Source organism: Elephas maximus, chromosome 9, assembly GCF_024166365.1.
Source record: "Elephas maximus indicus isolate mEleMax1 chromosome 9, mEleMax1 primary haplotype, whole genome shotgun sequence".
In the NCBI taxonomy this organism is placed as follows: domain Eukaryota; kingdom Metazoa; phylum Chordata; class Mammalia; order Proboscidea; family Elephantidae; genus Elephas; species Elephas maximus.
This window is the reverse complement of record NC_064827.1, coordinates 73,253,336-73,279,142: the sequence shown is the minus strand read 5'-3', so window position 1 is coordinate 73,279,142 and position 25,807 is coordinate 73,253,336. Positions and strand designations below refer to the sequence as shown.

Genomic DNA, 25,807 nt, shown 5'->3' with positions numbered 1-25,807 from the left:
ATGTTCTTTTGATCTTCTTTTCTTCACACATCCACAAACTCATTCATTGCACCTTAGTCATTCGATTATATCTCAAGCCTGGGAAGGTGTGTTGCTGTATCCTAGGGCAGCTGACTTCCTTGGAATTGGGAATATAACTTACATGCCATTCTGCCCCAGAGTGCTTCTTTTTTCCCAGAGTCACCATCTCTCAGGAGTGTTTGTGCAAGTTCCTGTCCAAAATTCATCTTTGTTAAAGAAGGTATAGAAAGTTAATATTTGTTATTCTTGATCAGTTTCAGTGGTAAGCCAAATTGATTATTACATTTATTCTAAATCGGCAACATTTTAAGCATTTTATAATTATTTCCATCTATACAGAAGAAATTGAGAATCAGAGAAGTTAGGTTAATTTCTATGGTCACGCAGCTAGCACTCTAGTAGATACAGCTTGCAATTCATATCTGTCTTTCTCTAATAAGTTTCTCTTGTCGCTACATGGTGCTGACTCTCAGGAGCATTTGTGATCCTATTTATCCTTAACTAAAGAAAGGTATAAAGAAAGAAGCCTAGTAGGTCCTTTACCAGGTGTTGAAAAATATCTATTTCTTGGGGTTAGACTACAAACCTGGCTCACTAACTTGAGAAGAAATTATTGTCAGACAGCTAGTATGAAGGAGCTTACAAAGAAGGGGACTAAATTCAATGGGGGCAACAGAAAGTTCCAGACTATGGGTGCTTTCTTTGTCTTTCTCAATCTCTACCTGGATTGAACTTATGTCCTGACTGAAACTTAAATATGCAGTGGGAAAACTTCATAGACAATTGGCTGGAGGGTAAAATGCTGAACGAAGGTCATTATAACCTAGTAGAATGATTCAAAAAAAAAAAAAAAGTGTTGCTAAAATCAGGAAGAGGCCTGGAGTCCTTCAGTGGTGCAGTTGAACTCATAACAATGAGAAGTTCCCTGGAACTAGAAAGGTTACTTTAAATTTTCTTCTCCTGACCCACCATCATCACCACTAAAAAACTGTGAGAAGAGCACTGAATGAGACATGAGAAAAGGAAAAGAGATACCTGACAAATTCCCAATTCTGCAGCCTTTCTATGCAGTGGGAGCCCTGTTAGCCAACATCTTCCAAAGTTTCATAAGAACTAGCAAATTTCCAGGAAATAATGTGAAAGATGTAAGTTAAATTAACTATGTAATTACTGAGCCTAATAGGCAAGAGCAATAATCAATCAAGTCAACTCAGAATTCACAGCTTACACTAAAGAGTTGTGAGGAATGGAGAATATGACTGTAACAGAATTCAATTCAAGTTATCATCTATTTACCGAACACTTATTCCATGCTGAGTGGGATTAGAGGTCCAGCGTCTGGGGATATGTGAATACATGTGTCTGTTATAAAGAAGAAGAGCAAATGTCACTAAGAAGAGACTATTACCCTGTTGAAGAGTCTCTGCAGGGCCCCCTTCATGTCCCTGTTCCTTAGGCTATAAATGAAAGGGTTTAACAAGGGGGTGACCACTATATACATTACAGAAGTAATTATGTTATTGTCATTGGAGTTGTTGGATAAGGGGAACAAATACAGTCCAATAATTGTTCCATAATACAGAGACACAACAGTAAGGTGGGAGCCACAAGTGGACAAGGCTTTGCAGATCCCCTTGGTAGATGGAACCTTCAGGATGGTGGCCCCTATGTGGCCATAAGAGATGAGGATGCATATTAATGGAAGAGTAATGACTGCCACTCCCACCGTGAAAATGATCATCTCATTGAGGAAGATGTCCGAGCAGGACAGCTTTAGTAGGGCAGCAAGGTCACAGAAGAAATGGGGGATAGTGTTGTCATCACAGAAGGACAAATGGGCCAGGGGGATGGTGTGAGACAGGGCACTGGCACAGGAAAGGATCCAAGACACAGCTACTAGTAGGGTACACAGCCCCTCCCTCATGATGGTGGTATAGTGGAGGGGGTGACAGATGGCTACATACCGATCATATGCCATTGAGGTGAGGAGGAAATTGTCCAGGTCTATAAAAAAAATGAAAAAATACATCTGTGTTATACACCCTGCATAGGAGATGAATAGATCCTCAGAATGCATGTTCATCAGCATCTTTGGGACAGTGACAGATGAAAGAGAGAAGTCAGTGAAGGCCAAGTGGCTGAGGAAGAAGTACATGGGGGTGTGAAGGCAAGGGTCCACCCTGATGAGCAGGATGATGAGCATGTTCCCCAGCATGGTGGTGAGGTACATCACCAGGAAAAGGGTGAAGAACATGTTCTGCTGCTCCAGCTGGATGGGGAGGCCCAGGAGGAGGAACTCAGACATGCTGCTTTGGTTCTCCCACCTCATAGTGCTCATCTCTCTGCTGGGGTTGAAGAATAGTTAAGAATATTAGGCACTCTGAAATTATCATTTTATTCATTACACTAAAAAGATACATGTTAAGTTTCAGAAAGTGAGAAACAGTCTGTTTCTCATATTTTCCTTATATGCTAGTACATAAGGGAATTAGTAAAATTGTTCATGAGGAAACTTTAACAAGAGCCAGCATTTCTTGGTTCACGGACTGACAATAAAGAACCCTTGTGTCTGCAGCACTGAGGAACAGACCATGGAAGATGGTGTCTCATCCAAGTTATTGCCCCAAGATGGCTCTTTGGAGAATATTCCTAATCATCAACCATGGCACAACAACCACTGAAAATTTGACTTCAACACCCATTGTTAAATTTCAGAGGTGAGGCAAAATTTTCAAATAAAAGGATTCAAACAATAGTACTGTATTTCTCAAAGAACACTCATCAATATGCATAATTTTTTATATTTCAGGTCAGTACAAGATGCCTAAGAAACTCTGAATTTCATCAGTTGATTCTCCCTATTACAGCCAAAACAATCTTTTTTAAGGCTTAAATTCCATCATAAATTCCCATCCTTTAAAACCCTCTAAAGGTTCCCATTGATCTTAAAATAAAGTTTACAAACCAAATATGGTTTAATGGTCCTGGAAAATCTGTCCCTTTCCTACGTTTCCTCCTTGTTTTCCTCCAGTCTCATCGCTCTCACCCTCACTGCCTTATGTATTCTGGTTTCTGTGGGAAGGCACATTTCCATGTGATGTAGTATTCTAAGCCACTGAGTTTGTGGTAATTTGTTACAGCAGCAATAGGAAACTAATACATCAGAATTGGAAAGATTTCACATATAATCAAATACAGTAGTTATCTGGGTACCACTATGTACCAAATACACATGTCCTTCTCCAACTTCCACTTTGCGTACAACAAAACAAGGAATAACTTACAAAGCTAATTCCTATGTAAAAAATATGTAACAAGTAGGGAAATTAGGCTACTATTTCATTAGAAGCATTTATCACTAATCATAAAAGAGGCTATAAACCACCTCTTATCCTACAAAGGAAACCCTGGTGGTGTAGTGGTTAAGTGCTATGCTTGCTAACCAGAAGGTTGGCAGTTCGAATCCACCAGGCACTCTTTGGAAACTCTGTGGGGCAGTTCTGCTCTGTCCTATAGGGTCACTATGAGTTGGAATCAACTCGATGGCAATGGGTTTTCTCCTACAAAACCTGAATATCTACCTCTCTATGGATAAGAAAATCGGAGTGTTAGAGAGGATTTTTACTCATCAAAAAGGCTTCTAGCAAAGATCCAAAATTCAGGAGAAGACAAGTTAATGGCAGGGTTTAAATTTTCTGATTTTTTATCTAACTGTATACACCTCCTATTAAATCCTCAGTGGTATCTTTGGTCTAACGTATGTATTGAGATTGGTCAATAAACACACTGTTTTAAAAGCGCTAGCTCAAACTTCTTCCTTTTCCTAGTGATACCCAAAAAGTGGGGCATTTCCAACTCTCTCTCTTCAGTGGCAGTGCGAGAGTACAGGGAAAAAGCCAAAGGTTTTGGCAGAAGATAGTCTTTGCTCACAATTGTAGTCTGATTATGACATTTTTGTCCCCATTTTCTTAACCTTTGTAAATTTCAAAAAGCTGAGGATCTTTAATTATACCCTTTACAATTATTATAAAGAAGAAATAAGGTGACACAAGTAGAGTCCGTAGTACCTTTTCTTATATATAGACTAGTACCAATAAATGTCTATCCCTCTTCTCTGACAATTAAAGACAAAATACAAATCTATGCAGAGAAGGAGCAGAGGAACTTACATTATTTTACACTCAGGGGAAAATGAATCATATCAGTTCCTTTGCTGGACTCTGGGTTTTGATATTTTGGACAAGGTGTGGAATTGGGATTAGAAATCGCTGGCAAACATCAGGATGGCAAACCATAAGCAACAAAATAGGAAACATATAAACGCTGAGGAAAAAAAGTCCATCATTCTACCAAGAGGGTAATTATTCAGGCAGGCACCAGACAGATGGGTCCTCTTTACTATGGAAGTAAACTAAATAGGCAATTCAGGAGAGAAGCTTGTTCTCACAGAAGTAACTTATATTCTGACACCCAGAAGCTAAAGGCCATGTGGGGAAGAGCAGGATGACTTATGGGATAGTCAAGTGCCGGCCCATCCGCAGCCAACCAGAACTCCAAGCCAAAGTCCAGAGGGAAACTGGCAGTGGCCTTTATGAGTAATAAAGTCCTACTTTCATGAGAAGGGGATCAGGGGATATATTCAGCGAGAGGTAAAAAACTGACTGTTTTTTACACTAATCCCAGCCCCCTACATCTTCCTCCCTTCATTGATTCATCTTCACTCCAGCTTTCTTCTCAATTTCCAGTGTCGTCATATGGCTTCAGAAGTAGGAGTAAGTCTGAGCACTTCCTACACACTCAGATATTAGGAGCTAAATAGATGAAATTTGTCCTTAGAAAGCACATACGTTAATTCAGCAACTGGACTCTTGAAACCTACCACCGATACAGAACTATGGTAGAGTGTTGTCCTACTGAACAGAGAGGAAAAACACTTATCATCAAGGGAAAAAAATGTCTAATGTTGGCATTTGGGGCATTTTTCTGTAGTGAGTGGGAGTGTGGGGGGCCTTCCTGAAACCGATAAATTAAACATCTGAAAGGCTTTGGAATACTTGAATTCTGCACTGCTCGAATCTGGTTTTCTAAGTTAGGATCCACGGCAAGAGTAGATTCCTGCTAACAGATTCTGCTTCCCTGTATCTCTGTCTTTATCTCTTGGTACTTACCTCTATTTCTTCCTCTTTCTCTCTTCCTGTCTATCCCTTCACATTGTCTTTCTTTTATTTTCTTCTTCCTTCCCTCTCAGTCCTCACTCTCTGCCGCTGTATCTTTGTTCTTCTGTCACATCTTTCTGCTCTCTCTCTCACTCTTTCTCTGTTTTCTTTAAATTTTCTCTCTCATCTCTCCTATGCCAAACTCTGTGTCCAGATTCTTCCTCTTCTACATGCATATATAAACTCAGGTACTGCTGAGAAAAAGTACTCGTTCCATCCCAATACTGACCTTGCCTGCATTTAGGATGCAGTGTTCTAGTGGGTAAGTGTGTCTTGAAGTTCTCTTTAGAGGACATGAAGACTGGCTTCCAAGGTCTTAGACATTTGGGGAATATCAAGAAGAAATGCTACAAGCTCAGACTCTTACTTCTGTTTACCAGCTCCAGACCTATGAATGGAATAGTATAACCAGGCAGAGAGAGAACCCTAGGGAGTAAGAACCAGAACTTGTAACTTCCAGTTAAAGACACCCATTAAACCTGGATTAATTTCCTAGTTTCCTTCTTTATTCCTCTAGAAAAGATGTCCTGTGGGAAGTAAGTTTGTGCTGGAACCTTAGAGGATGAGTCCACAGAGAAAGGATCTCAAGGCATACTCTGTCTCCATTTTCCCAGGTTTCATCACACTCTAGCATGGAATAAATTCCAGGGAGGTTAAAAAAAAAAAAAAAATACTGTCTCCAACAAGGTCCAAACAGAAATCTAAATGACTGGCCATCCTCTAGGAACTTAGGTAAAACCATATCCCACTCAAAGGGATTTTATTGGGTCTCACCCACCAGGGAACCCAGTGAAAGTGACTGTGCTTCTGGTGATAGTTACAAAATGTAAAGTGAGAAGAAGCAGGGATAATCACCCTGTTTTGGAGGTTTTATTGCTTTCTTAAAATTTAGGTTTGTTTACTTTAAAGAAATAAGGAATCCTCTTGTAAAAATTTTTTTAAGAAAGTAGACTGGTTACCATCTTGAAGAATCAGTAATAGGACATGAGAGGATCTGAATGGTACAAGAAGTAAATGTAGCAGTCGCTATCAACTTGCCACTCATATTCTTTTTCTTACTACATCAGTGTAGTCTGGCCTGAACTTCAACTACCGGTATTTTCATTTCCTTCTGTGAGGGCTTCCTACGACCACCAAAGTCCAGTTTTCCCACACATGCAGCAGGCCTGAAGTGCCAGGAATTGACACTTTCACTATCCCACCCCTAGAATCCAGTCAGGTAAATACAGACAGGAATTGGTACATATATACAACCGCTTACTCATTCCTATGGTGGAAAAAATCTGAGATGTGCTGGATTCTAGTTTTCCCAGTGGGATTAGCTACAGTGCCCCAGCTGGTTATTTTATTGATATTAACCTTTCACTGATAGCCTTCGTTTCCTGCCTGACTTTCCCACTCTCCTACTGCCATTTCCTTCAATCCTCAAATAAACAATTCTTGTCTCAAGGTTGGGTTCTGGAGGAGCATGAGCTAATTAAACTTCCTTAATCTTATAGAAATGTTCTATTACTGAATATTTGTTTTTAAAAAATTCCTCTCTTCACTATAAAGGAGCCCTGGTGGAGCAGAGGTTAAGTGCTCAGCTTAACCTCTGTGAAAGGTCGACTGAACTGGAACATTGGTGGTTTGAACCCACCAGCCACTTCACAAGAGAATGAGGTGACAGTCTGCTTCCATTTTACAAATTTGGAAACCCTATGGGACAGTTCTTTTCTGTCCTGTATAGGGTCAGCATGAGTCAGAATCCACTTGAAGACAAAGGGTTGGGATCTTTGCTATGATTCAGTAAGAATTTATTAAATGAATTTCTATGGGCCTGGGCTATACTAAGGTTTGAGGATGCAGAGATAATCAGACAAAGATCTTGCTTTCTTTTTCATTTGCACATATGTAGAAAGCCTGTAGCACCATAGAACATGGGATATAGGTATATACTGTTTACTGGTAGGAATAAGCACTTGCTTACTGGTTGCAGGTTATTTTTAGGAGGGAGACCATTCCCAGAAACTCCTAAAATTTACTCAGAGTCCATTGATTGTGGCATTAGAATGGGTCCATTTAAAGCTTCATGCCTTGATTCTCAGGGCCTTATGTGAGGCCATTCAGTGCCTCTGGTGGATAGTGGTTAAGAGAAGAGCAAGTCACCCCTAAGATAAAGACAGAGTAGTGGTGCCTCTTAAAGGCACCTTTTGTCTTATTGAAGTTTGCCAATTATTGAACTTTTCTTCTTAATTTCCCTTGCTTCTGCTCATATATCACACCACCCTATCTCTGCCCTCTCAACACCACCTCCCCTGCCACAAACACAGGCTCATTACTCATATTTCAGTTGCGGTTGTCGTTTTTAATATGACACTGTCAATCCCCTGCGGAAATCCTTCCAGGGCTCTACCTCTCTTAGATAAAGTGCAGATTCTTCAATGTGGATCAAAGGTTCTGCATGATCTGCTCCTGCTAATCTCCCTGGCTTCATCCCAAATCCTTTCCGTCCTTGAAGTTTATGTTTTAGCCATTATAAACTTCCTGATAATATTTTACAAATTTTTCATTCTTTCCCCTCTCTGGGTTTTTCTCCTTTACCTCTTTTTTATTCATTCCAAATGCTCTGTATACGGTCCACATCACCTGGCTACCTTCTACTTGTTTTGGTCGTCTCAAGTCTCTGCTTACTTGTTCTTCCTACAAAATTGTCTTGCTTGCCTCCTTTAATTTGGGTCTGATATCCCTCCTCTGTGCTCCCATAAAAATCTTCACTTCCCTTCATAAGAGCATTTGGGAGCTCTTTGAGGGAAAGGAACTGTGTTTTTCAACTCTTTACACACAGTACCTCACAAAATTCTTGCCATAATAGTATCTTAAAGAAATGAAATTCTGTCTCATCCACTTCATCCTGTCTCTTCCGTTTTTGCCAACCTGAATAATGTAGGTTCTGAAGCCTTTTCACACTCATTCTTATGATCAAAAAATATTTCTTAAGCCATGACTGTGTGCCAACTATTACTATGTATCATAACCAACAAAAAAAATTCCTGTATACATTTTTTCTGTAGGCAAAAAATCTTTATTTCTGAGAAACAGATGCCCAACTACTCCTTAATAAGTGTCTTTTATTCCCCAAGGTCAAAAAGCAACTGTCCTCCCAGCTCCAAGTTTGAATGTGGGAAGGAAGAAGTCCATATGATAGACAGCCCATAACTATAAGGGAGGCAACATGGTACAACAGAACAAGGCTTTATGTCTGAAGTTGGTGTGTTTGGGTTTGAATCCTCATTTGGCCATTTTCTTTCGAGCCACACTCTCATACTCAATAAAGTGGGAAAAATATTATCTACATCCAGGATTACTGTGATGGTTAAATGAGCTCTTGGATGTGAAAACTCTTTGTGAATAAGTGATTTTGCAAACAATAAAAGTCCTCATTTACATTCTCAATGGAGTTGACTCTCTTGAGTATCCAACAAAGACCTGTCTCTGATGGGAATGTTAAGGGAAATGGAGTAATTACTCCCAATTTGTCTGTCACCAGAAACTTGTGGCCATGGTTCCCTAGGTCCCCAACCTATCTGGTAAAGAGGGATACTCTTATCATTTCCTTGGAATTGATGAAAAAGAGAAAGTGTGCCTTGTTTCCACTTTAGATTGAGCTCATAACTCCTTCCTATCCTAGGTCTAAATACCTTGGAGAGAAAACAGAAAAGTAGTTCATATCTTGGACCTGAAAATATTTGAATTTATCACTCGCTGACCTAGCTAAGGGCAGTGCTTGTAGATTTCACTCAGCAGTGTTTGTATGTGTGTGTGTGCCCTCATGTGAGACCTCATGTGGTAATGGTCTGCAATAAATTTTGCAGATGAGGGCACTAGCCAGGCAGTTTATATAATTTCTTTGTGTCGTCTCAAATACCTTAGTTAGACATAATAATTATAATACCATGGGATTTGTATTTTCCTCTCTAGGAAAATTTTATCTCTTTCACAACTTCGCTGACTATCTGGCCTTCATCCAAGCTGTGTAAGTCAGCAGTTCATCAAATACATTGGCCAGGTCTGACCTGCTTTTGTCCTGGAGCCTTGAGGGATTCACTTTACTTGCAGCTGTTTTTATAAATTCAGTGGCTGATATTCCAGTGCCTCCATTCACTTCCAGTCATCTGAGTAAGGGTTGCTCATTTAAGGCCGAAGGCAGCACATTTATCCAAATGCTTAGGGGATATTGCGAATCTCATCTTCTTCTCTTCAACAAGGAGCACATGTCCAATTGTTTCCTTCCCATCATGTCATGTTCTGCTGGAGGCAATACTATATAGAATGGTGGTAAGTAGCAGGGCTTTGAAATCAGACAATTCTGAAACTGAATTGCCTCTCCATCATTTTCATACAGTAATTTTTTTATGATCTTAGGCAAAGCCTTACACTCTCTAAGCTCTAGTTTCCAACTGGTTAAATAAGAACCACGTCTTTTATATGGTTGTATTAGACTGATGTGACATCAAGTAACATCACAGCAGCTGGCTTATATTATTCACATAATAAACAGGTGATTCCTGAATGATGGTTATTATAATTTTATTGTTATCATTATTGATATTACCTTCTAGGCACATATTTTGAAACCATAGATTTTCATTTGTCCTTAATCTTTCTGAGATACTTCCTGATATTCTTGAGTGCCCTCTGGCAAAAAGTGTAATCTTACTTGAGGATATATTTAATGAAAGCTGTAATATGGTGAAAAGAATATGGTCTTTGAAGCCAGGTAGACCTGGGATCAAATCCTAGGTTCCCCATTTACTAACTTTATAACACTGGGTAAATTTCGTCCCTGAGCTTCATTGTTCTCTCTAAAATGAGGATCAGAAAGGCTACATTGAAAGGTTGTGGGAAGAAGTGAACAATATTTGGAAAGCACCTGGTACAAATTAAGCACTCAATCATTTTTTATTAACAGTGGAACTATTTTTATGGCCCATCCCCAAAACAGTCATCTCAGCCAAATTAGAAAGACAGTAAATTTGTTCTCAGTGCCTGTAGCCTCTGCGTTTATACTACCTGTGATCCCCAATTCTTCCCTTGCCTCACTTTCACTGAGGAAGGCAGTGCTCTTGTTCTGCCATCTAAACCTGGCCTCCAAATATGAACTTCTGTCAGCCTTTCCATCTCAATGATAGTGTTGGCTCTCTCCCCCAAGAATATTTACTTTTAAACCTTATTTCTGGTTGGGAATTTAAAGGCCCTTTTCTCTTTCTGAGAGAATTTCAGCCATCAGCAGCACAGTGAGAGTGATGTTTTAGGCAGGGATTTGGAAGGTTCAATGTTTTTCTGGAAGTTATACCACACAGGTGTAGTTCTGTATGCCCTGCCCCAAAAAGCTGACCCAGAAAATCTGAAAAAGTTCAGGAAACTTGGAGAGAGGCGTGCATCACCCATTTTCCTTAATCCATGAAGATTCTAGGGTCAGGGTTTGCATCCAAGGTTCTGGAATCTGTGCAGAAAGACTTTTCAGCCTCTAGCATTAAGTAGCAAACTGTCTTTCATTAGCTTCTGGGAGACCTAGTGGTAAAGTATTCATAAATATTCTGATTCTGCTTCTGGATATTATATGGAACCAACCGGCTAATTTGATGTAGCCATTAAAAGTTATTATTTGACATGAGTTTTTACTTTCTGGGTTGAGTTGGTTCATAATTATATTATTCCTTTTACTCAAGTGGACAGTGGGAGAACCAGGACTCATCGTATATGATTGCCTTCAAATCCAGTTGATGGAGTAAATGTGAGACCTCTAGACACTTTTTTTTTTGCTTCTGCTTCTTTTCCGCTTGTTGCATAGTGTATGACTAGGTGAGAATGAAACGGAAGCAATGTTTGCTCACCCCTTTAAAAGGAAGAAAACTGCAAAAGCGTGGATTCTGTGTTTCATTATAGCATTTTTATGTCAATAACCTCCTTAGCCCAGACACGCTTCTAACTTAGAACTGAAGCCACTCCTGAAGTCCACCTTTCAGCAAAGATTTGACAGGCCTGTAAAATGAACAACAACACACGTGAGGAATGTGCTTCTTAGATCAATCAAGTGTACGAGACCAAATAGGCAACACCTGCCCAAAAGCAAAGATGAGAAGGTGGGAAGGGATAGGAAAACTGGACAAATGGAAATGGGAAACCTGGGGTGGAAATGGGGAGAGTGCTGAGATTGCAACCAATGTCACAAAACAATTTGTATATAAAGTTTTGAATGAGAAACTAATTTGTTCTGTAAACTTTCACCTAAAGGAGAAAATAAATAAATAAATAAATAACCTCCTTAAATTTGACCAACTGACCTAGAGCAGAATATTTGGTCTGTGCCATACACACTTGGGATCAATAATTTATACACTGGCTGTATAGTTTGGACAAAGTAGTTCCATTACACTTTAATGGCAAAAATAATCTTAATTGCCATGGGAAAAAAATTTTTTTTTTTAAAAGCATAGGGATAAGGGAACCTTGAAAATTGGCAGGGGAAAATAGAGTGAGGCACAGTGGCTCCTAGCATTAATTATTTCATGAAGTCATTTAAGATGTAAATAATATTGAGGATGTATAGTGTATTAATCAAACTGACAACACTTTATTATTAATTGGATTTACCCAGACAGATTTTCCCTCAAAATCTGTTCCAGCTGCCTGGGGAACACAACTCACTCTCCATTCTCTACTCCGTCCTTCTCAGTCAAACATTTTCTAGAGAACAGTTTCTTTTCTCATTTAAGGGAACTTGTTAATTTTTAGTACTTGGAAATTAAATAAAATATATGACCCAGGTTTAACAAATATTGGCATGTTGCCACATTTGTTTCTGATCTTTCAAACAAGCAATGCAGAGTGTTACAGATAGGGCCGAAGCTCCATTCCACTCCCCTTCTCCATTCCACTCCCCTTCTCCATTCCACTCCCCTTTTCGGTCTTTCCTTTCTGGGATTAACCACTATTATGAAGATAATTTTTATACATTTTATAACATTTTTATACTTTTACAACATATGTAAAACAAAAACATATGTATGTATCCATAAATAATATATAATTTTCTTCAGTGTTTTGATTGATATGATATCATACTGTAAACATAATTTTGCATCCATTTTAAACTAATTTTAGAGTATGGAGTCCTGGTGGCACAGTGTTAAGAGGTTGGCTACTAACCAAAAGTTCAGCAGTTCGAATCCACCAGCCTCTCCTTGGAAACCCTATGGGTCAGTTCTACTCTGTCCTATAGGGTCACTATGAGTTAGAATCAACTCAACAACAATGGGTTTGGTTTTTTGGGTTTTTATCCATGTATAGACATGTAATGTAGAGTTCATTAGTTTTTACTGCTGGATAGAATTGTATGAGCAAACTAACATCCATTAATCCATTTCCTGATTATTGGGCAATTAGTTCTTTCAGTTCTTCACTATTACAAACAAAGTTGCAAATAATAATATGGTCTATTTCCTTGTGAAGAAGCGTCACCTTTTTCCATGGCATATACCCAGAAAAATTACTACTCAAAGAGAACATGAATCTTCAACTTTATAAGACATATTCAAAGCAGCTGAACCAATTTATATACCTAAAAACAATGTATGAGAGTTTCTTTTCTTCACATGCTGGTTTATGCATGTTGTTGTTGTTGTTGTTGTTAGGTGCCATCAAGTTGATTCTGACTCATGGTGACCCTATGCACAACAGAACGAAGCACTGCTGGGTCCTGCACCATCCTCACTATTGTTGTTATGCTTGATCCCATTGTTGCAGCCACTATGTCAATCCACCTTGTTGAGGGTCTAGTGCCTAACAACCTGAGGGGCTCGTCTTCCAGCACTATATCAGGCAATGTTCCGCTGCTATTCATAAGGTTTTCACTGGAAAATTCTTTTCAGAAGTAGACTCCAGATCCTTCTTCCTCGTCTGTCTTAGCTTGGAAGGTCAGCTGAAACCTGCTTGCCATGGGTGACCCTGCTGGTATTTGAATACCACTGGTATAGCTTCCAGCATCACAGCAACACACAAGCCCCACACTATGACAAAAAGACAGACATGGGGGGGGGTCAATGCATATTGTCCTCATATATATCTTTTAACTTTTACCAATGTGATGGATATAAAATGACATCTCGTTGTTGCTTTAATGTGTGTTTTCCCTATTTCTTGGAAAGTGAACACTCAATATATATCTTGGTCATTTGGACTTAATTTTCTGTGAATTTCTTGCCTATTTTGTTTTCCATATTTTGATTGAGCTTTTTGTCTTTTCCTGATTGATTCATAGGAATTCTGAAGTATTATTTTTTAATTGTGTTTTAAATGGAAGATTTACAGAGAAAATTAGTTTCTCGTTAAACAATTAATCATGTATTGTTTTGTGACGTTGGTTGCCAAAATGTTAACACCCTCCCCTTCTCCATCTTGGGTTCCCCATTACCAGCTTTCCTGTCCCCTCCTGCCTCCTCATCCTTACCCCTGGGCTTGTGTGCCCATTTAGTCTCATTTTGTTTTATGGGCTTGTCTAATCTTTGGTTGACAGGTGACCCGCAGGAAAGACTTCAGTATGAGTTAAAAGGGTGTCCAGGGGCCATACTCTCAGGGTTTCTCTAGTTCCTGTCAGACCAGTAAATCTGGTCTTTTTTTGTGAGTTAGAATTTTGTTCTACATTTTTGTCCAGCTCTGTCCGGGACCCTCTATTGTAACCCCTGTCAGAGCAGCCTTTGGTGGTGGCCAGGCACCATCTAGTTCTGCTGGACTGATCAGTCTGATAGAGGATGTTGTAATTATGGTTCATTAGTCTTTTAGGCTAATCTTTTCCTTGTGTCTTTGGTTTTCTTCATTCTCCCTGACTTCAGACCGGGTGGAATCATTGGAGTATCTTACATGGCCACTCACAAGCTTTTAAGACCAAAGACAGTACTCACCAAAGTAGAATGTAGAACATTTTCTTTATGAACTATGTTATGCCGCTTTAGCTAGGTGCCCTCAGCCCAGTACTTCAGTCCTTCAGGGAATTTGGATATGTCTATGAATCTTCTATGATTTTGCATTGGTCAAGTTGTGCTGACTTCCCCAGTATTGTGTACTGTCTTACCCTTCACCAAAGCTAGCACTTACCTATTTTCTAGTTAGTGTTTTTCCCTTCCCGCCACTCCCCTCCCTCGTAACCAACAAAGATTGTTTCTTTCTGTATGTAAACCTTTTCATGAGTTTTTATAATGGTGGTCTCATACAGTATTGCACTTTTGTGATTGACTTATTTCACTCAGCGTAATACCCTCAAGATTCATCCATGTTGTGAGATATTTCAAAGATTCATCATTGTTCTTTATCATTGTGTAGTGTTCCATTGTGTGTATGTACCATAATTTGTCCATTCATCTGTTGATGGGCACCTAGGTTGTTTCCATCTTTTTTGCTATTGTGAACAATGCTGCAATGAACATGGGTGTGTATATGTCTATTCATGTGATGACTCTAGGATATATTCCTAGAAGTAGGATAGCTAAATTCTATGGTATTTCTATTTTTAGCTTTTTAAGGAAGCACCATATCATTTTCTAACATGTTTTTACCATCCTGTGTTCCCACCAACAGTGCATAAGAGTTCCAATCTCTCCGTAGTCTCTCCAACACTTGTCATTTTTTTTTCTTTTTTTGATTCATGCTAGTAAGGTTGGTGTGATACCTCATTGCAGATTTGAGTTGCATTTCTGTAATGGCTAGTGATCTCACACATTTCCTCATATGTCTGTTAGCTACTTGAATGTCTTCTTTGATGAAGTGTGTGTTCATATCCTTTGCCCAGTTTTTAAATTGAATTATTTTTCTTTTTGTTGTAGAGGTGTTGTATTTTCCCATAGATTTTAGAGATTAGACATTTGTTGGATTTATTGTAGCCAACATTTTTTTCCCTGTCTGTAGGTTCTCTTTTTACTCTTTTAGTGAAGTCGTTTGATGAGCATAAGTGTTTAATTTTTAGAAGATCCCAGTTATCTAACTTATCTTCTGGTGTTTGTGTATTGTTAGTTATGGTTTGTATCCTATTTATACTGTGTGTTATGGCCTCTAGCACTGACTCTGTTTTTTCTTCTCTGATCTTTAGTTTTTGACTTTATATTTAGTCTTTGATCCGTTTTGAATTGGTTTTTGGCTCTATTTTTTCTTCGATGATCTTCATAGTTTTGGTTTTTATATTTATGTCTTTGATCATTTTGAATTAGTTTTTGTGTATGGTGTGAGGTATGGATCCTGTTTCATTTTTTTACAGATGGACTTCCAGTTTTGCCAGCACCATTTGTTAAAAAGACTGTCTTCTCCCCGCTTAATGGATTTTGTACCTTTGTCAAAGATCAGAGGACCATAAGTGGATGGATTTACATCTGAGTTCTCGATTCTGTTCCATTGGTCAATGTATCTGTCGTTGTACCAGTACAGGCTGTTTTGACTACTGTAGCTGTATAGTAGGTTCAGAAGTCAGGTAGTGTGAGTCCTACTACTTTATTCTTTTTCAATAGTACTTTACTAAAGGGTCCTCCTTCCTTTTCACATAAAGTTAATTTTTCCATATCGTTAAAGAATGCTGTTGGTACTTGGATCGGAATTGCATTATATCTGTAGATTGCTTTGGATAGAATTGACATTTTCACAATATTGAGCCCATAAGCATGGTGCGTTTTTCCATTTATGTAGTTCTCTTTAGGTTTCTTGCAGTAGTGTTTTGTGGTTTTCTTTGTATAGGCCTTTTACGTCCCTGGTTAGATTTATTCTAAGCATTTTAATTTTTTAGGGATTATTATAAATGGTGGAACCCTGGTGGTGCAGTGGTTAAGAATTATGGCTGCTAACCAAATGTTGGCTATGCAAATCCACCATCTGCTCCTTGGAAACCCTATGGTACGGTTCTACTCTGTCCTATAGGCTTGCTATGAGTCAGAAATGACTCAAAAGGAACAGGTTTTTTTGTTTTGTTTTGGGTTTTTTCGGTATTATAAATGATATTGCTTTCATGATTTCCTTTTCATAGTTCTCTTTATTGGTATTTAGGAATCCAACTGATTTTTGTATGTTTATCTTGTATCCTGCTATTCTGCTGAATCTCTCTGTTAGTTCCAGTAGTTTCCTTGTGGAGTCTTTTGGGTTCTCGAAGTGTAGTATTATATCATCAGCAAATAGGGACAGTTTTACTTCTTCTTTACGAATTTAGATGGCCTTTATTTCCTTTTCTTGCCTCATTGCTCTAGCTAGGACTTCTAGCACAGTGTTAAATAGGAGCGGTGATAAAGGGCATCCTTGTCTTATTCCTGTTTTTAATGGGGAATGTTTTCAGCCTCTCCATTAAGAATGATGCTGGATATTAGTTTTGTATAGATGCCCTTAGTAAGTTGAGGAATTTCCCTCTTATACCTACTTTATTGAGATTGTTTCTTTTTTTTATTCAAGAATGAGTGTTGGGCTTCATCAAATGCCTTTTTGGCCTCAATAGAGATGATCATGTGATCCTTTTCTTTTGTTTTACTTACATGGTGGATTACATTGACTGATTTTCTAATGTTGAGCCATCCTTTATACCTGGTAAGAATCTCACTTGTTCCAGGGATATTATTCTTTTATATATGATGCTGAATTCTATTTGCTAGAATTTTGTTGATAATTTTTGCATCTATATTGTTGAGAGATATTTGTCTTTAATTTTCTTTTTTTGTGGTGTCTTTGCCTGGTTTTGGTTCAGGATTATGCTGGCTTCTTAGAATGAATTCAGAAGTATTGCTTCCTTTTCTGTGTTCTGCAATAGTTTCAGTAGTACTGGTACAAAATTCTGATGTATTCTGAGTACTAACCTTTTGCTGGTTTTAAGCATCACATATTCTCCCTTTCATGGTTTGTCTCTTGACTTTATGGCTTTGTTGTGGTGAAAGTAGTTGTCGTAGTACAGACATTTTATTTTAATGTCATCAACTTATTAGAATCTTATGTTGCATTCTTTGGGAGTCTTGGTTAAGAAATGTGTTTCTACCTTAAAATTACATACAATCTACAAAATTTTTGTCTAATCATTCTAAAATTTTGCTTCTTCTGTTTGGCTTTAATCCATCTGAGTTTTTTCATATATGGTATGAGATACGGATATAAAGTTACTTTTCCTTTATGAATATCTAATTGCCCATTGGATAGCCAGCACCATTCTCTGAAGAGTCCATGCTTTTATTCACTGATTTATAATGCCACTTCTGTCAATTGCCAAATGCCTATTTCAAAACGTGTCCTTCTAGGCTCTTTGTTTTTCTCCATTGGCTATTGGTTTATCTCTGTAAAAATACATTATTTGTTGTAATCATTATAGCTTTATAATAAGGTCTGATATGTTGTAGTGAATCCCTACCTTCTCTTAAAAAAAAAACTAGTTATTTTGATAGATATTGATTTATGTTAAAAATATGTATCTTATAGGCTATTTTAGACACACTGAAAAGATTAGAATTACTTTTGGCTTTCGGATTGTACTTCTTTAAATGTGATGCCATGTGACAACTAAATCACATTGAGTCCACACACACACACAAAAAAAACTGACATTAAGGTTAAATCTTGTTCTGATGTAAGCCTGATGTAGTTTTCTTAATGAACCTACCCTGACAGGTTTAATTGGACATGAAATTCTTATTTCAACAAGAAGTTTGTATTGTGTATGTATTAAGTAGCCTATGGTAGATTCTGAGTCTATAACCTACGAACAAATTAGAAATAATCACAGAATGCATAGGCAAAGAGGGGATACAGAAGTAATAAGATAATTATATGCAAAATTATGAATGGCAATGAAATTTCTGATATCACATCATTTGTTTTTGCTTCCAGAGGACAATCTCAGGAATCAAAATGCTTGGATCCAAATCCCAGCGTCTCCTCTTCTTACCTCTGTGATCATGAGATTTCTTTGCTTCAGTTATCCTATTTGAAAACTAGAAATATAGTACCTACTTAGTTACGAGTTGGAATTGACTCCATGGCAACTAAAAACATTTAGGTCATATATTTAAGACTACTGAATTAGTTATTACATATAAACTATTAGAACATTAAGTAAGGTTGACATTTAATAAATACTGACTGTTATTATTATCATTTAGAGACCAGGACCAACTTGAGAAAGAAAGAGACTGTTTATCATAAACCTACATTTCTTCTACTACATTGATGCAGCAAAATATGCGGCAAATGTAAGAAAGTATGAATGAAAACATCCCCTAGGTCAAAAGAACATCTGTACTATGCTGTGCCACAGTCATCATTTCTTATTTGAAGTTATTCTACCTTTTTCCTTCAAATTTTCCCCCCAGTCCCCTCTAGCTAATACAGCAGTATGAGGAGGGAGAATCAGAGCAGCGTGTCTGAATTCCTCCTCCTGGGCTTCCCCTTCTGGCGGGAGCAGCAGGGCATGTTCTTTGCCCTGTTCCTGGTCATATACCTCACCACCGTGCTGGGGAACCTGCTCATCATCGTGCTTATCAGAGGGGACTCTCGCCTGCACACTCCCATGTACTTCTTCCTCAGCCACTTGGCCCTCACTGATACCACTTTTTCATCTGTAACTGTCCCAAAGATGCTGATGAACATGCAGACCTGGCACCTATCCATCTCTTATGAAGGGTGCATTTCACAGACATATTTTTTCATACTCCTTGCTGATTTGGACAGTTTCCTTATCACTTCAGTGGCCTATGACAGGTATGTGGCTATCTGTCACCCTCTCCACTATATCACCATCATGAGTCAAAGCCTTTGTGTGATGCTGGTGGCTGGGTCCTGGGTCACTGCTTGTGCTTGTGCTCTTTTGCATACCCTTCTCCTTGCCCGGCTGTCTTTCTGTGCTGATGACACCATCCCCCACTTCTTCTGTGACCTCGCTGCTCTGGTTAAATTGTCCTGCTCAGACACCTCTATCAACCAATTGGTAATCTTTACTGCAGGACTGACAGCCATTATTCTTCCATTCTTATGTACCCTGGTTTCTTATGGCCATATTGGAGTCACCATCCTTCAGGTTCCTTCTACCAATGGTATCTGCAAAGCCTTGTCTACTTGTGGATCCCATCTCTCAGTGGTGACTCTCTATTATGGGGCAATTTTTGGTCTATATTTCCTTCCCTCATCTGGCAACACCACAGACAAGAGCATAATTGCTTCTATGTTGTACACAGTGATCACTCCCATGTTGAACCCATTCATTTATAGCCTGAGAAATAAAGAAATGAAAGGAGCCTTGAGAAAACTCTTTAGTAAGAAAATATATTCTTCCAACTGATATTTACCTTTCGTTTAGAGCATCCGTATGGTCTTATTTCCTCAGTTATATGTAAATACATATTATTGAAAAATATAGCTCACTTGTCTTTCTTCCATTGTTATCACTCAGAAATGCTTTGCTGACATTATTCTTGCATCTCTTAGAGGAAACAATAAAATGGAGTAGGCCTTATAGGTCTTTATTTGCTCTTGTTTCATATAATGGAATTGGATATTACTTTGAGGATGTTATTTCACTGCAGTTTGTGATTGACTGCTACCCTAAAGGTTAGTGGTTTGAATTCATCTGGTGGGTCCGCAGAAGATTTGGTGGCCTTCTTCCACATAGATAACAGGTAAGAAGTTATCTATGAAGCAGTTCTACTCTGTAACACATGGGATCACCATAAGTCAGAATCGATTCAACGGTAATGGGTTTGGTTTTTTGGTTTGGTATCATTAAACAAAGCTGTCAGGACTGGTTACCTCCCCAAATTCTAAATTTGTTATAATATGTGTTCAGTCTTTCAGACCTTGATTTCTAAGCATTTTTCCATTTTTGTGATAATTTGATTCCTCCTTCACCCAGGCACCTGTGCATCTAGGGACTCTGAATTCTTCTAGAATTTACAGGGAGAGCATACTAAACTTTACTCTTCTTACACAATCATTAACACACTCCTTTCTTGTCTTCAGGAATACAGCCTACACTTCCTTTCTCCCCAAACACATACAAATATTCAGTGACACAATAAAATCTTAGTTGTCTCAGGCACTGGTTTAAGAACCTAATATGCATTGAAATCATATACTTTAATTCTGACAAAAAAACCTATGACGCTAGATGGGGAAACTCAGGCTTAAAGCAGTGAGGAAGATTTAAATCTTGGCTGTCTGATTCCAGAGTGATGCAGTAAGACACGCACAATAACAGTTTATACAGAGCACTGTGTCAGTTCTGATAAGGGATAATTAGCACAAGCTGGTGGTAGAGGATATGAAAGCCTTCCCAGATAACATTACTTTACCTGAGCCTTAACAAATAAGAATTATCCATTCACAAAAGTTCTGTTTTGTCCTGATGATAACAAGATGAGGGATCAACATGTGTCAGGATGGTAAACTGGAAGTTTCAACTGAGAAACCAAAATTATTTAGATGTCAGATACCACAGTTAGTTGTAAGATACAAAATGCAGATATTTATAGAAAATGCCTAATAATCAATTTCATAATTCCTGAGCTTCTCAATCTAGGTATGAATCTAAAAAAGAGCTCAGAACTGAAGTCAAGTGGGGGCCTCTGAAGGGGTTCCTTTTTAAGAAAGCTGTGCAGTGAGTCCCAAATCACTTCAAGCTCACTGGGATAGGCTTCGAAAAGATCATTTATAGAGTTTGATATAAATCTCCTACCTTTATGAGAGGTTCCTGGGTGGTGCAAATGGTTTGCATGCAGCTACTAACCTAAAGTTTGGTGGTTCAAACCCATCCGGTGTTATGCAAAAAAAAAAAAAAGCTTCAAAATGATAGAAGACATTTGCAACAACATATACAAGTGACAAAGGATTTATTTCTAGATCATATGAAGAATGTTTATAATGCAATAAATAAAAGAGAAACAACCCAATAGAAATGAAGGAAAAAGACAATAACCATGTATTTCACATAAGAGGAATTTTGTAGTAATAAGGCTAATGATGACTGCTGTAATAGGGCATTGTGAGTCTCCCAGATGGTAGATGGCTTTTCACTGTGTGGTGATTTAGAGACCAGACTCAATTATCTCACAAGGCAGCAGAGTAATCTTCCACCCAATAGCAGAGAAGATCCACGTGCTTATTTAAAATTCCGGTTAGGAAATAACATATTCTCTTCCACAGGAGAGAATGTGTCATCTAGCCATACCTAGATTAGTAGGAAATTTTGCAGCTGCCTCCCAGTGACAACTTCACACTTGGGAAAGAAGTCATGAAATTTTGGTGGACAGTCAGCCACAAATGTTCAATAAAAGTAGGCTCTAGCTTATTAATATTCAGGAAAATGGAAAGTAAAACAACAATAAGATATAATTTTTTATTCACCAGACTCTCAAAAATTGAAAAGTCTGTCAATACCAAGTGTTTGTGAAAAGGTAAAATAACAGGAACTTTCATACTTTGATGTAAGTTTAAATTAGCATAAATATTTTAGAAAAGAGTTTAGAAGGCATATTTAATTTTGAATATAAACATACCCTACAACCCTAATTCTTCTTCTGCATATACTTTGCTGAGTTTCTTGCATATATACCCTAGATACATATATAAGAATGTTCATAGCAGCATTGTTCATAATAGCAAAATTATGAAAACAAACAAAATGGCCACATAAAACAGAACATATAAGTGTGTTATATTCTCACATTGGAATATTCTACGATATGGACAAATTTCATAAGGACAGTATTAGACAAAGAAAGCAAGACCTGGAAGAGTAAAATATAATATTATTCCATCTATGTACAGTTCTAGAGCATGAAAATTGAAAGAGCAATGTGGAAGTGTTAAAACTATAAAGAAAAGTAAGAGAATATTGAAAATATTCAAGATAAAGGATACCTTCAAGAGTAGGGGGAAAGATAATTTGGGAGGAGACAAAAGGAACTTCAGCAATATTGTTAGTTTTCTATTATTTAACCCTGTTGTTGTTGCGAGGTGGGACCTTATGTATCATGTAACAAAAATGTTGCCTGGTCCTGCATCATCTTCATAATCATTGCTATGTTTGAGTCCATTGTTTTGGCTATGGTGTCAATCTATCTCACTGAAGGTTTCCCTTGTTTTCTTTAACCCTCTACTTTATCATCCATGATACTATTTTCTATATGTGTGTGTGTGTTTATACAAACACACACGCAATGTACTATGTATATATATTTAAAGTTTATTTGAAATGTATCTATCTTATATATACTATATGTGTTCTTTTTTTTGTATGCTATTTCAGTATTTTTTAAAGTTTAAAATAAAATTTCCAGTAAAGTGGGTAAAACTACTTCTCAGATTTGAAAAATATTTAAGTGATTTAAAGGGCTCAGGCTCTGAGTAATAGTTTGAGTACCACCTCTACTAAATATTGTTAGTTTTGTCGTATGGGACTAATTACTAAATCACTCTTAATCTGAATTCCCTCCTTAATTCCAATTGCTAGTATTAAATGAAATAATGGTTATGCAAATGCCTGTCTCAGTAACTGGGATACAGCAATAAAGTTAGTTATCTTTGCCTTGAGCAATGCAGTTTCTCAAGGACTAAACACAAAATATTTTAGACTTAAAAAAAAAACAAATTAAACCAAACCTGTTGCCGTTGAGTCGATTCTGACTCATATCGACCCTATAGAACAGAGTAGAACTGTCCCATAGGGTTTCCAAGGAGCAAGAGGTGGATTCTAACTGCCCACCTTTTGATTAGCAGCCACAGCTCTTAACCACTGAGCCACCAGGGCCAAATTTAGGACATTATATTTATGTACTTGGCACAGGGAAGTAATTTTTATGTGATATTAGATACATTAAACTACACTGAAGTCCCACCTGAATTCATTTCAGGTTTTCTGGGTTTTTTGGTAACCTGCCTAGCCATTCTCTGTCCCATATCCTGAAAGGCTGAACCCTCTTATCAGAATGGACTGATCAGCCATAATCACATCACCACCAGGAGAGTTCACTTTACAATCTCCACCTTAACTGCCATTCCTCACACCCAGTTGGACATCCTAGGATACAGAGGGCTCCAATCAAGATTGTGTTCACCACCTGGGGCCTGTACCAGTCCTGTCTGGACCATTATCATGGCCTTTTGTGGAGAACCATCTCATTTCAATTTGTTGTCCAATCTAAGGGAGAAAAAAGTGACATATCATGTTATTGTTACTCTATGAACACAATGAAAAATCAAAATTTGAGTGATGAATGTGAAATTAAGATAAAAGTAACACTACATCTCCAATTAATGTCATTCACAAAAATAAATTGTGAATGTATTAAGAATTAAACACAAAAATAAAATAATGAAACTACTAAAAAAATACTTTTGTTACCTTGAGAAGGGAAAAGCTTTGCTACATGAAGACTATAATTATCAAAAAGAAAAAAAGATTGAAAGCTGGGACTAATAAAAATTTAAAATGCTTATAGGACAAGGCATACCACATGAAAATAGAAAAAAATGTCTTAGGAAAGGATAGTTGTCCAGGTAAATATTTTAATAAACTCTCCAAAGAAAAAAAAAGAAACTAAATAGAGAAGAAACTAAGTCCAAGCTGAAACAGAGAAGATGAAGGAAGAGTGCCCCTTCAAGATTCACCAAGAAAAAGCTACTCAGGGAATAAAACTTGTATCAAATTAATAGAGAAAACATTGTCTATTGTGACAAAAACGTTCTTCTACTGAGTATATTTCCCAGAGCTCCTTTCATGTCCCGGTTTCTCAGACTGTAGATAAAGGGATTTAGCATGGGAGTGACCAGAGTGTACAATACAGCCACAATGACATTCTTGTCATTGGAGTCACTGGATGAGGGGAAAAAGTAGAGTCCAATAATTGCCCCATAATACAGAGACACGACAGAGAGGTGGGAGCCACAAGTGGACAAGGCTTTGCAGATCCCCTTGGTTGAGTGGACTCTCAGGATGGTGGACACAATGCGGCCATAAGAGACCAGGATGCATATGAGTGGGCTGGTGATGACCACGACCCCCAGAGTGAGGATAACCAGCTCATTAGTTGACGTGTCTGAGGTGGACAGCTTAAGTAAGGCAGAGAGGTCACAGAAGAAGTGAGGGAGAGTATTGTCTCCACAGAAAGAGAGATGGGCCAGGAGCAGGGTGTGCAATAATGCATAGGCAAAGGAGTGGGCCCACGACAAAATTACTAGCATGAAACACAGGCCCTGACTCATGATGGTGGTATAGTGAAGGGGGTGACAAATGGCCACGTACCTGTCATAGGCCATGGAGGTAAGAAGTAAGCTGTCAATATCTCCAAAGAGTAAGAAAAAATAGACCTGGGAAATGCACCCAGGGTATGAGATAGATTGACTTCGTGTCTGCATGTTCATCAGCATCTTTGGGGCTATGACTGATGAGAAAGAGACATCAGTGAAAGCCAAGTGGCTGAGAAAGAAGTACATGGGGGTGTGGAGGTGAGAGTCTAGTCTGATAAGCAGTATGATGAGCAGGTTTCCCAGCACTGTGGTGAGGTATATGCCCAGGAACAAGGCAAAGAATGTGCCCTGCTGCTCCAGCTGGATGGGGAGCCCTAGGAGGAGGAATTCGGACACACTGCTCTGATTATCCTCCTTCATCCTGTTCGTCTCTATTGCTGTAGATGAAAAGAGAGATAGAGATGTGAAAGAATAAAAAAATAATTATGACTGTTGCATAATGAGAATATGGTTTTGAACTATTTAGTAAGTGAATCTTAACCTGAATATATCATGCTTTTTTCCCAACTAGTGTGGGTCAGTAATGGTCTCACCTTGGGTTATTATGTGTCCACTTATAAAATCAACAAAACCTCTTTTAAAGAAATCATGAAGCATCAGGATGATTTACCACGTCAGAACAGGTTCGCACTTGAGGAGTCCAGGGCTCCATGGCAAATCTGAGACTAGGGAAAATAGGTTGCAAGGCTAGCTCAGTAACCACTGGTTAGAAAGATGTACAGGCTCTCCAATTAGTTGGCCTGTTGCCCTCTCCTGACCCTACCTATTTCTCACACAATATTTGGCTAATGTTTTATTTCCACGAGTTGGATCAGAATAAGACACTCAGTGGGTTACTCTAGAGCTCCCAGAAATCAGGAGGTGGATACTTGGTAAGAAACATCATCTGTAACTACTCAAGATAAGATCAGTAAGGACAGGAATATAGGTCAATCACAAAAGATCTAGTGACATGCCTTGAAATATAACCATCAGCCCTTCCTTCACCAGAATTCCTTCCTACTCCTCAACATTTTCGGTCCACTATAATCCTTTTTAAAGGAATGTTTGGGGGAGGGAAAAATAAAGTTCAAGTTTCCTTTCAAATTCTGAACTCACTTAAATTCTCAATTCAAATAAGATCATTCTCGTTCAAGTTTTACAACACCAGGAAAGATGTTGGCTTTTCCAGTCACTGCTTGTAACTCCAAGAAGAAGCTCTTTATAATCGTTTGCCTAGCCTAGTTTACCAAATAACACCTTCTCCCCTTTAAACTGATCCTAACTTAGTGGCGTAGGAGTTA

At 38.3% G+C, this 25,807-nt stretch overlaps 2 protein-coding genes across 2 annotated transcripts; one reads left to right on the top strand and one right to left on the bottom strand.

Annotated features, from left to right (window-relative positions):
• Positions 1-1,411: 1,411 nt before the first annotated feature.
• Positions 1,412-24,884, bottom strand: LOC126082868 (olfactory receptor 1J4-like). The gene is made up of 2 exons (XM_049895953.1): positions 24,396-24,884; positions 1,412-2,359 (listed from the first exon to the last, which is right to left on the bottom strand). Exons 1-2 carry the CDS (start codon positions 24,882-24,884, stop codon positions 1,412-1,414), a joined length of 1,437 nt encoding a protein of 478 aa, XP_049751910.1.
• Positions 18,619-19,560, top strand: LOC126082870 (olfactory receptor 1J1-like). The gene has a single exon (XM_049895955.1). It carries the CDS (start codon positions 18,619-18,621, stop codon positions 19,558-19,560), a length of 942 nt encoding a protein of 313 aa, XP_049751912.1.
• Positions 24,885-25,807: the final 923 nt, after the last annotated feature.